This window comes from Aythya ferina, assembly GCF_964211825.1.
Source record: "Aythya ferina genome assembly, chromosome: 21".
NCBI lineage: Eukaryota > Metazoa > Chordata > Aves > Anseriformes > Anatidae > Aythya > Aythya ferina.
The window spans coordinates 2,645,710-2,657,958 of NC_140319.1; the positions used below are offsets into that span (position 1 = coordinate 2,645,710).

The following is a 12,249-nucleotide window of genomic DNA, read 5'->3' on the forward strand; positions in this document are numbered from 1 at the left end:
TCACCTCGCCTCCCATCTCCTGCCCCGAGCGGCGGCGCTGGAGCCTGAACTCACCCTCGAGGCAGCAGGGAGAGACGAGGGCCGCTCCTCTCCTCCTGACATGTCAGAAAAAAACAGAACTGGGAAGAAGCCAGCCCTCTGCTCCGACCCGTTTGGACAAGCCTTGGAGCTGTCGGAGGGACAACCTGCCCCGGCTCACGATTCAACGTTTGCAACCAGCAAACACCTCGCGAGCTTCTCGGCTGCGAGCAGGAGGGATGCCGGTGCCTTCCCCTGTGGATGGCTGCTAGCAGGAGGGCAGCGGCTGCTTTCCGTCCATCGTTCCCACGGCGTGCACACGGAGAGGCTGCTTGACTTCATGGGAATGAGCTGGAAGGCAGCACCGAGGAAAAGCACGGAAAAAAACTCAAGCGCAATTAGCATCTGCAGCAAAAGCCTCCCACCCATCCTACCATTTTCCACCGTTAAAAAAATAAGATAAAAAAAATAAATAAAGGAAATCTCCCCGGCTCATCATCATTTCTAAGAGGCAAACTAAGGGATCGAGCAAGTCGCTGCTTGCCTGAATAAACAGCCAGGAAGGGAAGCGCCCGCCCAGGCAGATCCCAGCAGGTCAGGGTGGCGCAGCGGCTCCTGGTGCGAGCTTCCAACAGCGCCCGGAGCAAGGCGCCCCGACTGCTCAAGCTCCCTGCACGCTGCTTCTTCCCCTTCTACCATTAGGAAATGCACCAGAGATTGAAGACGTGCTTTCTGCTGTTTCGCCAAGCAAAGGTTTTGGCTAAAATTTGGAAAAAATTGGCTGCCAAGGACAGCGTTTACCCAGCCCAAGCATGAGTGCACGGATACAACGCAGCGTTGTGTGCGGCATCTGCACCGGGATCTGAGGGATCTGTTCTGCTCTGGATGCCCTCCCGTACCTCATGCTGCTGCTCCTGGAGCTGTGCACACACACTCAGAGGCACACGGAGGCTTTCTGTGCTCTGTGCATGCTGGAAAGGGCCCCGGGGGGCTCATCCACACAGGGGCTGCATCTGCTGACTCCTGCACCTCCTCTCGCCACCGATACAGGAACAACATTCCCTGACACTGGGACATGGGACACTCTTTGTGCTTCCACCTGACATTCACCCCAAGCTCCACGCCATGTTATTTTCCTTACCATTTTCTCCTCTTTTTCAACAGAGCGGATGATGAAAACTATTTGGCAACGTTAATTACCAATTTAATACTGCTCTCTTAATGACACGTACACAGATTTACGATGAGATCAGAGCAGCCCCGCTAATCAGGGATAAACCTGGTGTGCTACAGAGGGTTATAGGTTTTTATTCGTCTTTCTTGTTGGTCTAATTGATGGTATTACCCTCTGAACTGGATACACACACAAAGAAATTCGAGATATGCTGAAAACACGGCCCAGGGGAAGCAGCGTGTGTTTGATGGTTTCCTACCGATTAGCTCTGGCACCGATGACGTCCGCTCGTGCCATCCACCTGCAGCCAGCCTAACTCACCCTTCTCCCTCAGGATGCTCAGGCTGATAGGAGGTAGTGGCTATTGATACCAAGAAAAGCTCAAAAATATCTTGAGGGCATCACTCTGACTTCTCTGCTTCTGCTCCTCTCTGTACTGGCCCAAAGACATCGGTGCTCGCTTCCTAATGCAAGTCCAGGAAAACGCTGCTGCAAAATAAGCTTGTACTTGCAGCTCTGGTAACCACCAAAAATGAGCTAGCAAAGGAGAGCTACCTGGCAAAAAGTGCAGTAAGGCAAAATATTCCCCACTTGCAGCCTTTACATGCAGCTGTGAGCAAAAGGGACCCACGTCCATCAGGCCGGCTCCTCAAGGCGCAGATCATTTTCCTTCTTCAAGAGGAACCCAAAGCTCGGCGGCTCCCAGCTCAGGCCGTGCTGGAGCACCCAACACTGGCAATACTGCAGGTACCTGGGTGACTTCAAGGACCCAGCTTGAGCTCCTGCCGCAGGTTCCTGCCCACCCAAAAGCCCAAACCACGTCTGCACCACGGGGCAGCTCCCTGCAGCCACGCCGGTGCCAAAACCCCCCGCAGACCTTTCCACCCCACACGGGCGATGGCGAAGAACTGGAGCGGGTCGCCCAAAATTCCCTCTGCTGAGGACTTACTGGGCTTGGCCCCGTGCAATATTCCCACCTGCTGGATAACGTGCTCGGTGATGAGGCCAGAGGTGTGCTTGTTGATAGCAGGCTATCGACGGGCTGTCGTCGACACGCACCAGCCGGCTCTGCTCCTTTGATGCTATCTGGAGCCCTTAATGCTGCCAGCAAGCGGAGTTAATGCCTTATCTGCATATGGGTTTTTAATCCTGCACTGTGGTCATTATCAAATTATTGTCAGACTAATTAACAGGCAAAGCTCTGCAGGCTTTTTTTTTATCCTTTTTTTTTTTTTTTTTTTCTTCCTGTCTCTTAAGTAAAACAAATAGAAAACGATCCCAAATATATCAGGATTCGGCATCGGGCTACCTTCAGCAGCTACAGCTGCACTGGGCACAGCAGGCTAACCACGGCAGCACAGGGAGCTCTCTACCCCTAAAACCACGACAGCATCGAATAAATCTCAAAAAAACCTCAGCCCGAGATCACACCGTGCCGTTTAAACGAAAAGAACCCATAAGGAACCTACAAGGTATTCAGAGCCATTTAGGAAAGTGCTTCCCATTCATCTCGCCACACCTGCCACGCTGAATCAAAGCGGTTTTGCCACTGCAGAGTAAATGCATCCATCAGAGGAATTACGCCCCAAATGAGACCGGTCCCTACCTTTCGCACTCAGAAAGCGCTGCAATAAGATGTGCAGGAGATGCCTCAAATTGGATCATTTTCCAAAATACCCTGGAAATGGCGCGTGCCCGGGGAGGAGCAGCGCATACAAAGGCTCTCTGCAAAGGTGGGGGCAAGGCAAAGCGCACGGAGCCCCCTCCCTGCAGATCCCACACCCAGAGGCAGTGGTTTTACAAAAACATCCCCGGGACTTGAGGGCTTTGCAGGAATTCCCCCCGAAGCTGACGCTCCGCGACCAGCTGGACACCTTCAAATTCACTTCACCTGCAATAACCTTTTGGCTTCTACTGCAACGTCCAGAAGAGGCCTTCAAGGGATCAAACCCAGCCCTAAAACTAACTAGGTGGCCCTCTGCTGCTTCTCAGGCCCACGTCACCACAACCCTGTAAATCTGGTGGCTGTCCCCGGGGGGCTGCACCGCTTTGGCCGCGCTGCTCTTGCTTTCACAGGAGCTCCCTCCAGCAGCCCTCTCCGCCAGCCTCCGCTTTTGGACCCCTCTCTGCCAGGAGCAGAGCTCGTTCAGGAAGCCAGAGCCCGTCTGAACGACAGCCCACGTGGCTCGGAAACGAGCTGCCGTGGCTGGGATGTCAGCGCTGAGCTTTGCAGATTCAATCACCTGATGCCAACGCAGCGGGAGCGCAGCGCGTCGCCATCCGAAGCGGTTCCCCTGCTCCTGCCCCAGCCCCGGCTGCAGCAGGGAAGAAGCGAGGAAGGATTTGGCCACGGGCACTTAACAACTCCGGATCCGTTACAGGGGGTGGGAAAGCGCAGGGAATTAAGCTGCAGGTGGAGAAAACGACAGGCTTTGCCTGAGCAGATAATGCAATAATTGACAAACAGAAAGCAAAGAACCGGGCGTGCTTCGGTCTGGTCGAAACAGCAACGCCGATGCACACAGGGGGGAATATTCCCCCAATATTTGGCAGCTGCAGGATGAAGTTGTGTTTCTCAACATGTCGCTCTTGGCCAGAATGACAAAAGCACGCTGCCAGCCCTCGCCCAGCAGTTCAGAGCTGGGCTCTCCTCCTCCTCATGGCCCAAAGGAGTCGCTCCAGAACAGCTCTGCGGGTGTGCGCAGCAAGGAGTGGGAAATACACCCCCTAAACCAGCGCCCAGATCCCATGCCACAGGTTACGGGGCCGTGCTAAAAATCAGCCTGCCCTGCTGACTTTCAGAGCACAGTCAGGGCACAGGAACAGCCCTCTGAGCTCACTCCTCTCCTTTCCTCCTCCAAGAAGGAATTGGGATGCTGCTAGAGCCAAGCGGCTTGGCTCTGCTCCCACACGTTTCCCATAGCTGTCAGAAACGGAGCAAAAATAGTTTGGGGCATAGGTATGGTGGGAGGAAGGTGCTGGGAAGAGCCAGTCCCGCTCGCTCCAAAATCACAGCAAAACTCCTGCTGGCCTCGGCAGAGCAGGCGCTGTTTAAAATTCAGAGCACAGCTGAGTTTGGCCATTTTCCTACTGGAAAGCTCAGCGTAGCCCACTAAACCCTTCACAGCTCTCTCTTTAGGTTTCTTCTAAGATGATCTTTTCCCCTTTCTGCAACTTAAAGAGAGCGTCTAGACTGCCTAAACCCAGCCATCAAAGTTCAGCTCCTCAAATCTCTTCCTCAAATCCATTTGCTCTGCTTTCTACCCTGAACTCTGCACATCTCCCCCCAAAAAGAGGGGCATGCTTCCCGTGCCCGTATGCCAACAGCAAATTTTGATCTACAGCGGCATCCCCCAGCAATCTGAAACATCCTGGAAAAAAATCCCTCCGATGGGACTGACAATTTTGTGTGTTTTTTTTTTTATTTTGAGGGGAGGATGATGGACAATTTGCTTAAAAATAACGGGCTGGAGCACAAGCGCCCGGGTGCGCTGCCAGCACTCATCTGTCATCATCTTGGTGCTTAAATGATGCGCCTGCCCGCGTGTGCTGAGCGCAGGAAACCCTCCTGCTGGACGGTGGCCAGGAAATCCAGCTGGCACGTCAGCGCGCTGTTCGTTTCGGGCAGCTTGTGCTGACCGCTCGTCCCAGGACCCCGCGCGTTGCACCGAGGGTTTCGGGCAAATACACGTGCCATGAGGAGCCTCCAAGTGCTGCAGAAACAGCCACGACGGCCATCGCTGGAAAAATCTGGCACAAAAGAATATAACTTTTTTTATTCCCCCCTGAATATCCAGAACCATGTTGGTTCTGGGGTCTGTCTTTTCTTTTTTTCATCCATTCCTGTGCCTGTAGCTGCTGTATGGCATTTCACGGTCACGAAGGTATGGCCACTTCTGCAAATGCCATGTTTGTGTAAGAAATAAAAGGCAAATGAAGAGAGAGGCTGGCTTACAAAACCCAAACACCGCCCATGGCCTCGCGGTGCTGCAGAAGATGCACAACCCTGCTTCATCCGCTCTGCGGAAACCTACTTGTCATCAGCATCGCCAGCTCTCGGGGGTTTGCTCGCTGCTGTAAAAAGGAGCCAAAGGAAAACCTGAAGGGAGGCGCTGGCATGGCACCGCGCTCGCCTGCTTCCTCCACACCCCACGGAGCACACCGAAACCTTATTGGCACCAAATACCATTCCCACACTGCCACCAGCCGTGGTGCTGCTCACTCGTAAAACTCGAGGCTGAAAAGCGAGACCCCTTCCTCGACCCGTGTGGCCAGAGCCAGGCTGAGAGGCACCAGGGCTCAGACCGGGGGCCACAGCCTCCAGCAAGCATCGCCCCCAAAGGCATGGGCAGAGCTGGTCGTTCCCAGCCACGCACCAGCCTCCTCCACACCTCTGGCACCATCCCACGTCCCTTTGTCACTAAACCTCAGCTCTCACCCCCCCCAGCCTCAAATGACCCCTGCTAGGATCACAGAATCACCAGGGCTGGAGAGGACCTCGATGATCGAGTCCCATCCCCAAGCCACGTCCTGTTGTTAGATCGGGGGAGGGCTGGGATGAGTTTTTTTCCTCCTTTCTCCCAACGCCACCAACTCGCACGGCGAGGAGGACCTGGGGAAGCCGACTCGCCGGCGCTCCGCACACCCCGTGCGCGCTGCTTGTGCAAGCTGCTGCGTCAGCCTCCAGCTCCCTTATCTCACGCGTCGCTGTCAACAAGGAATTACGAGAATTGAATTTTAACAAGCTGCAGACGGAAGCAGGGCCGCGCATCGTGCCCGTGCTGAAGTTCAGTGCCTCGATTAACGCCGTGTGCCACAGCCCCGCTCGCTGGCGGCCGAGCAGTGCGGGCACCTGGAGGAAAGGCTCCTGGCACCTGGCTTTATGGGCTGGGCAAGGCCCTTCCTTCCCTGCTGCGACCTGGAGAGGATAAATATCCAGGTTTGGGCAACCTGGAGAGGTTCATACTGGGGAGGCAGATTTCTCTGCATCATCTGGCCCCAGTGCCAGAGATCGCTGAGCAGCCGGAGTAACGAAGGGTGAGTAATGGGATGAAGGTCTGCCCTCTTGGGGGATGCCCAGACCCACCAGTGATTATCCGAGTGGCCAAATCCAAGAGAAAATTGCATTAACTTTCCCCAAGATTAAGACCAGAGCCTGCTTATACCTCCCTCTCCTGTGAATCTAGCACCAAACGTCTTCACGGTCATGCTACAAGCTGGGGAGCCAGAAATCCTGGGTCCTGTCCTTCTCCAGCTTCGGAGCTTACTCGAGCTCACTCATCCTCAGGCACTTCATGAAAACTCCCCTGGTCGGGCTTTAAAGGAACGAAAATCTAAATATTATCATAAATCTCATGCTAACCGTGCCAAATGAGACTTCTGAATAGAAAGACTCCGGATGCATAAAGAGGCTTTAAATTAACATCCTCAAAACCTAAGGTGTGACGGGGACCTGAAGTGCTGGCTGCAGCCAGATGCTTGAGTCTAAAGCAGCCAGGTGAATATTACTACGACGCATTTACTTCCCAGCACGTGCAGCTGTAGTAACAGCACAGCAAGACCTTGATCTTGCGATACACACGGTGCAAAAGCACTCCGACATCCAACCGGACTGCAGCATCCAAATTCCTCAGGTTGTGTTACAGCAGCAGCTCTCAGGCTCTGCAAGAACAAAGAACAGCAGGGAAAAGACCCGGGAAGATGAAAATGGCACATTTTCACCAGCCCCAGAGGATTATTCACAAAACAGTGATACAGCACCGAGGTAACTGCTCACCTCCTGGGCAGAAGTCAAAGTCTTCGTGTTGTAGCAGTGGAAGTGGACAGAGATCAAGGAGAACAAGAGGACTCTATTTTAGGCTGCCACGAGCACAAAGGTCCTCCTGGCCCAGCAGCAACAGCCAGGACGTGACCACACGTGGCCACGATCGCTGCGCAGCGAGGAGGAGTCCCTTGCTGCAGGAGCAGGAGGCAGCTCCTGCGCCCTTTCCAGCCGAATTTTGGCAGCACACAAAAAAACGCCGCCACCGGTGGACCCCGGCACGGAAAGCGCTGCGTGCCACCGAGGAGCTGAAATGGGAAGCGAGATGAGCCAAACGCTGATCGAGGTCTTATTAATAACACTTGGCTATTGATTGCACTTTACATCTTCAAGCGCTTTGCCAACATTAATTAATTAAGGTGTTTTCCATTTAACGCCGAGAGGAGAGCAAAAGCAGCAGGCGAGATGGCCCAAGCGCCTGGCTCAGCACGGCCTGTCCTTGCTCCCCAAACTTCCCAACTCCCCAGAGACCTTGCTGCTACTCAACATTATTGAAAACCCTCGCGTCGATTCAGCAAAGGACTTCACCCAGGAGGCCAGAAGCACACCCTGGCATGCCAGGGGGCCACGGAGCCCCCACAGCTCCAATGCTCTGCCACCCACCCGCATCCCCACCATCCCTGAGGTGCAAACCAGAGCTGGGCCACCGGGTGCTGACACCCAGGCCCAGAAGCACCAAGAGCAGCCCCACAAGGAGCCAGCGACGTGAATACCGCTCTGCAGTCACCTCCAGATAATGCTACGGCCAAAATAAGTCTCCAGCAAACTCGCCGTGTAAAATGAGGTGCCAGGAGCGAGGGGTTTGGGTGATTAACGCTCACGCTCAGGACTGTGACAGCACGCGGCTTCATCCCCACCTCCGTACGCACGCCCACCACGCAGTCCGTCTCTCTCGGCTGAATTCTCCCAGTTTTGTCACAAATTGCAGAAAAAAAGCCCTCGGAGCGTTACCTCCCCGCTGCCCGCGTGCGAGCGGAGATGGCACGGTACGGCAGGGAGAAGTCGCGGTTGGCACAAAAGGGGCAGTTATTACCTCGAGCTGTCTCAAGCTGCTCCCTAATTATGGGAACGCCACACTTCACCGAGGCAGCGTTAATTACTGAGCGAGCTGAGCACGGAGGCACACGTTTCCCTCGGCTCACCTAACTCCAGACCGACCCAGCACACACCCACCTGCAGCGGTGGCAGCGATGAGACCACCACAACCAAAGGTACCTGGGGGGACCTCGCCACAAGCAGACCCCCCCCACCCATCCGAGCACCACCACCAAACCCGAAATCCCCACGGGCTGCTGGCTGCCCACCCCATTTACCAGCCTCCAGCTCTCCCACAGCACGTGGGCTTAATCTGAATAGCTCAGCGACCCTCCTACTTACACAGCTCACTCTACTTATTCGGAGTCATTTTCAGCCCATCCTTCTGAAATCATCCTAAAAACCCCTGGAGACCAGAAGGCTCCCTACAGACACATCGGGCCCACCTAGAGCAGCAGGCACAGGGCAATGTATGAGAACGCGGATAAATAATAGTAAAAAATTTGGAAAGGAAACCCAGAACGGAGTGAATCGGGTCTATTTATTATTTTTTTTTGCTGAGACCAAGCATTCCTCCCCTGGGCTGGATACGCTGCATTTTAAATACCAGCCTCTTCAACACGTGGGGAAGGGAAAAAAAAAAAACATCCAGAGCTACACGGGCTCGGTGCTGGCCCCCAGCACACCGAGATGAAATTTGCCTGCTGACATCTGGAGGCTGGAGCGAGCCCCCCGGGGCCTCCTGCCCTGCCAAAGGCACCGCTCTGGTGCCCGGCCGAGGATGGGAGCGCTCCTGGCACCCTACAGCAGCTGGTATTTCCACCAGCACCCCAAAGCAGGTGGGATTGGGGTTATTACACGGGAACACGCACGCTTTGGGGAGCAGAGCGCAGTTCCTCAGCGCTGTTACAGCACACCAATTGTTTCCCAGCCTGCTGCCAGCAAAGGAAACCAAAGAGGTGCTTTTCCATCGCCCAATGGGTTGAAAAATCTCTGAGGAAGGTAAAAAAAGAAACCCTGACCCCTGGCAAACCACCCCAAATCCCTCCCTCGCCGGGGCGCGCTGCCGAGCAGAGGCACTGCCCCTCCACGCAAACACACGCGCAGCAGCCTCCTGGAGAGGAACCAGCCCAAGCCAAACCCCAAACCCGCAGCAATAGGTGCAGGGAAGGGCAGCCAAAGGGTTTCCCCCGGCCCTTCCAGCTCTCGGCTGGCTGCATGGGCAGGAAGGGGACTGAGGGGGTTATTTGGGAAGGGGTGCAGGTCCGCGATGCGCAATGGGGTCCGGCACAACTTTGCACCTGGGCACCCTGACACGCACCCCAACACCATGGCATGTACCCCTGCACCCCAGCACCCACTCCAGCACCCCAACATGCACCCCAGCACCCCGCTCAGCCCCACCTGGCGATGCATCCCATTAAACAGGTGTACCCCCCCCTCGCCACAGCCGAACCCAACAGGTTGGCTGCAACAACCCCCCGAAGGAACCCCTCCAAACCGAGCTGCAGCCACACCACCAGCCGCCAACAATGCCCACCGGGGGCACCGCTGCCTTTAAACCCCCACCCCGGCCACCCAGACCCCAAAAGGCGACCCGCACCGAAGGGCGACCCGCATTGCATGGGGTCGGCTGATCCCATCAGCCCATCAGGAACGAGGAAATCGCCCCCGGAGCCGTGCCCGGAGCACAGGTGGGAGCCCAGCCCGGCTCCGAGCCACGGGGCCGGGATGAGCCCGGCACCCGCAGCCCCTTGGGGGGCACCTAGAGGCGGCTGCGTCCCGGATCCCACCGGGTTGGGGCTTCGCTGGGCAAAAAGGGACCCCCCAGGCGGTCAGCACCCGAGGGGGGGGCACGGAAGCGATGTGTCCTCACCCCCCCCAAGGTAAGTTTTGCCCCCCATGGTGGTTTTTTTTTTTGGGGGGGGGCAGCTCGGGGCTGGGCAGCCGGAGCCTCCCCGGGCCGGGCGATGCCGGCGGGGAGAAGATGGCTGCGGCCGGCTCCCCAATTACGAAACCGGTAAATCGGGCTGGGGGGGGGGATAGAGAGAGAAAAACGGGGGGATAAAGAGAGAAAAGGGAGGGATAAAAAGAGAAAAGGGGGTAAAACGGAGAAGGAGGGGGGTTAAAAAGCGAAAGGGGAGGCAGCAGGTAGAGCTTGGGTGCCGAGAGCGCGCGCGGCGCTTTTTTTGGAGAGCTGTTCCTCGCCAAACAAACCGCGCCGCGATAAACCCCGATCACCCAGCACCCTCCCCAGCCCTTAAACCACCCCCCCCGCCCCGCTGTCCCCCCCCACGAAGCCGGCGGGCACCCACCTTGCGGGCCGTGCTCCATGGCCGGGTCGCTGCCCAGCTCGGCGAGGCGGCGGCCGGTGGCGGCCAGCTCGGCGCGCAGCGCCGTCACCTCCTGGCCCGCCGCCTGCAGCGCCCCGTCGATGCGCAGCGCCAGCTGCTTGTTGTCGTCCATCATGTGCAGGATTTTGGCCTGGGGAGGGGTGCGGGGAAGGGGGGGGGGGGGAAAAACGGGGACGGGGAGGGGTAGGGGGGGACGGGGGGAGGAAGAGGAGGAGAGAGGTGAGAGAGCGGGAGCGGCGGGGGGAGCGGGGAGGGGCGGGGAGAGGGGAGGGGAGGGGAGAGGGAGGGGTTGGGTTGGGTTGGGTGGGAGGGGGAGAAGGGGGGTGTGGGGGGGTTGGAGGGGGGTGGGAGGGAATAAAGGGGAGGTAAGGGGGTGTAGGAGGGAATGGGGTTGGGTATGGGGGGTGTAAGGGGGTGTAGGAGGGAATAGGGTTGGGTATGGGGGGTGCAGAAGGGAGTAGGGTTGGGTATTGGGGGGTGTAAGGGGGTGCAGAAGGGAATGGGGTTGGGGTTGGGCACGGGGGGGTGCAGAAGGGATCGGGGTTGGGCACGGGGGTGTGTTGAAGGGGGTGCAGAAAGGACACGGGTTGTGCAAGGGGGTGTCGGGTGCAGCAGGGAATGGGGTTGGGCACGGAGGGGCTGTGCAAGGGGGTGCAGAAGGGAATTGGGCTCTGCAAGGGGGGGTGCAGGAGGGAATAGGGATGGGAAAGGGGGGTGTAAGGGGGTGCGGGAGGGAATGGGGTTGGGCAAGGGGGGCAGTGCAAAAGGGGGTGCAAATGGGAATGGGGTTGGGCACGGGGGGCAGTGCAAGGGGGTGCAGGAAGGAATAGGGCTGTGCAAGGGGGTGTCAGGGGGTGCAGAAGGGAATGGGGCTGTGCAAGGGGGGACTAAATGAGGGGGTGCAAGGGGGGTGTAAAAGGGAATAGGATTGTGCAGAGGGGGTCAAAAGGGGGTGCAGAAGGGAATAGGGCTGTGCAACGGGGGTGCAAAACTGTATGCAGACGGGAATAGGGTTGGGCAAAGGGGGAACAGTGCAAGGGGTGCAAAAGGGAAGGGAGGCTGTGCGGGGGGGGCAACCCAAAAAAAAGCCCAAAAGGGAATAGGGGGGCAAAAGGGAACAGCAATGTGCAAGGGGGGTGCTATGGGGGAACAGCACAAGTACGAGGGGGTGCAAAAGGAAACAGATTTTGGGGGGGGGGGTGCCCCTATCTGCTGCTCCCCCTGCGGCCCCCCCAGCACGGAGTGGGTGGGCAAAGGTCGGGGGGTGGTGGGGGGGTTTTTGGGGGGGATGGGGGCGATTTTTTGGGGGGGGCAGCGCTGCGGCAGCCGCTGCATTTGTCCCGTGCCCCCCCCCCCGGGATGCTGCGGGGAGCGCTGCAGTGCGGCCGGGCTGCCAGGTGCTCCCGGGAGCGCTAATTAAGCGGCTCTCTGCTAATTGGGCTCGGGTGCACGGCCATGCCCCGAGGCTGTGCGCAGCAGGCAGAGGGAAAATGGGCTGACCGGAAAATAAAATTTAAAAAAAAAAAAAAAAACTGGACTGATTTTTTGATTTTTTTTTCTTTTTTTTTTTGGGGGGGGGGAATAAAAAAGCAACCTGTGTGCAGGCAGCCAATGTGGGGACCCAGGGAAAATCCCAACCCCACTGGAAAAAGGGGAAAACAGCCCTGCCTGCATCTGTAGGGATTCACTAGACCCTTCCAATACTTGCCTAAACCCAGGCTTTTGGGGGAAAAAGCTGGGAGTTTGGGGCACGTCTTTGGCTGCTGCTGGTGCAGGGACAGAGCATGGCTTCGCCCAGAGCTGCAGAGCAAGCACGTGTGTGTGGGTGCACGTGTGGATAAAAACCA

The 12,249-nt window shown here is 57.1% G+C and overlaps 1 protein-coding gene across 2 annotated transcripts in view; it reads right to left on the reverse strand.

The window, feature by feature from the left end:
* Window positions 1-12,249, reverse strand: part of KAZN (kazrin, periplakin interacting protein) — a 182,065-nt gene that overhangs the window by 53,788 nt on the left and 116,028 nt on the right. For both annotated transcript variants that reach the window (XM_084495195.1, XM_084495196.1), the window contains exon 3: window positions 10,364-10,532. In XM_084495195.1, the coding sequence (XP_084351321.1) occupies window positions 10,364-10,532 (169 nt within the window). The remainder of the gene's footprint in view (window positions 1-10,363; window positions 10,533-12,249) is intronic.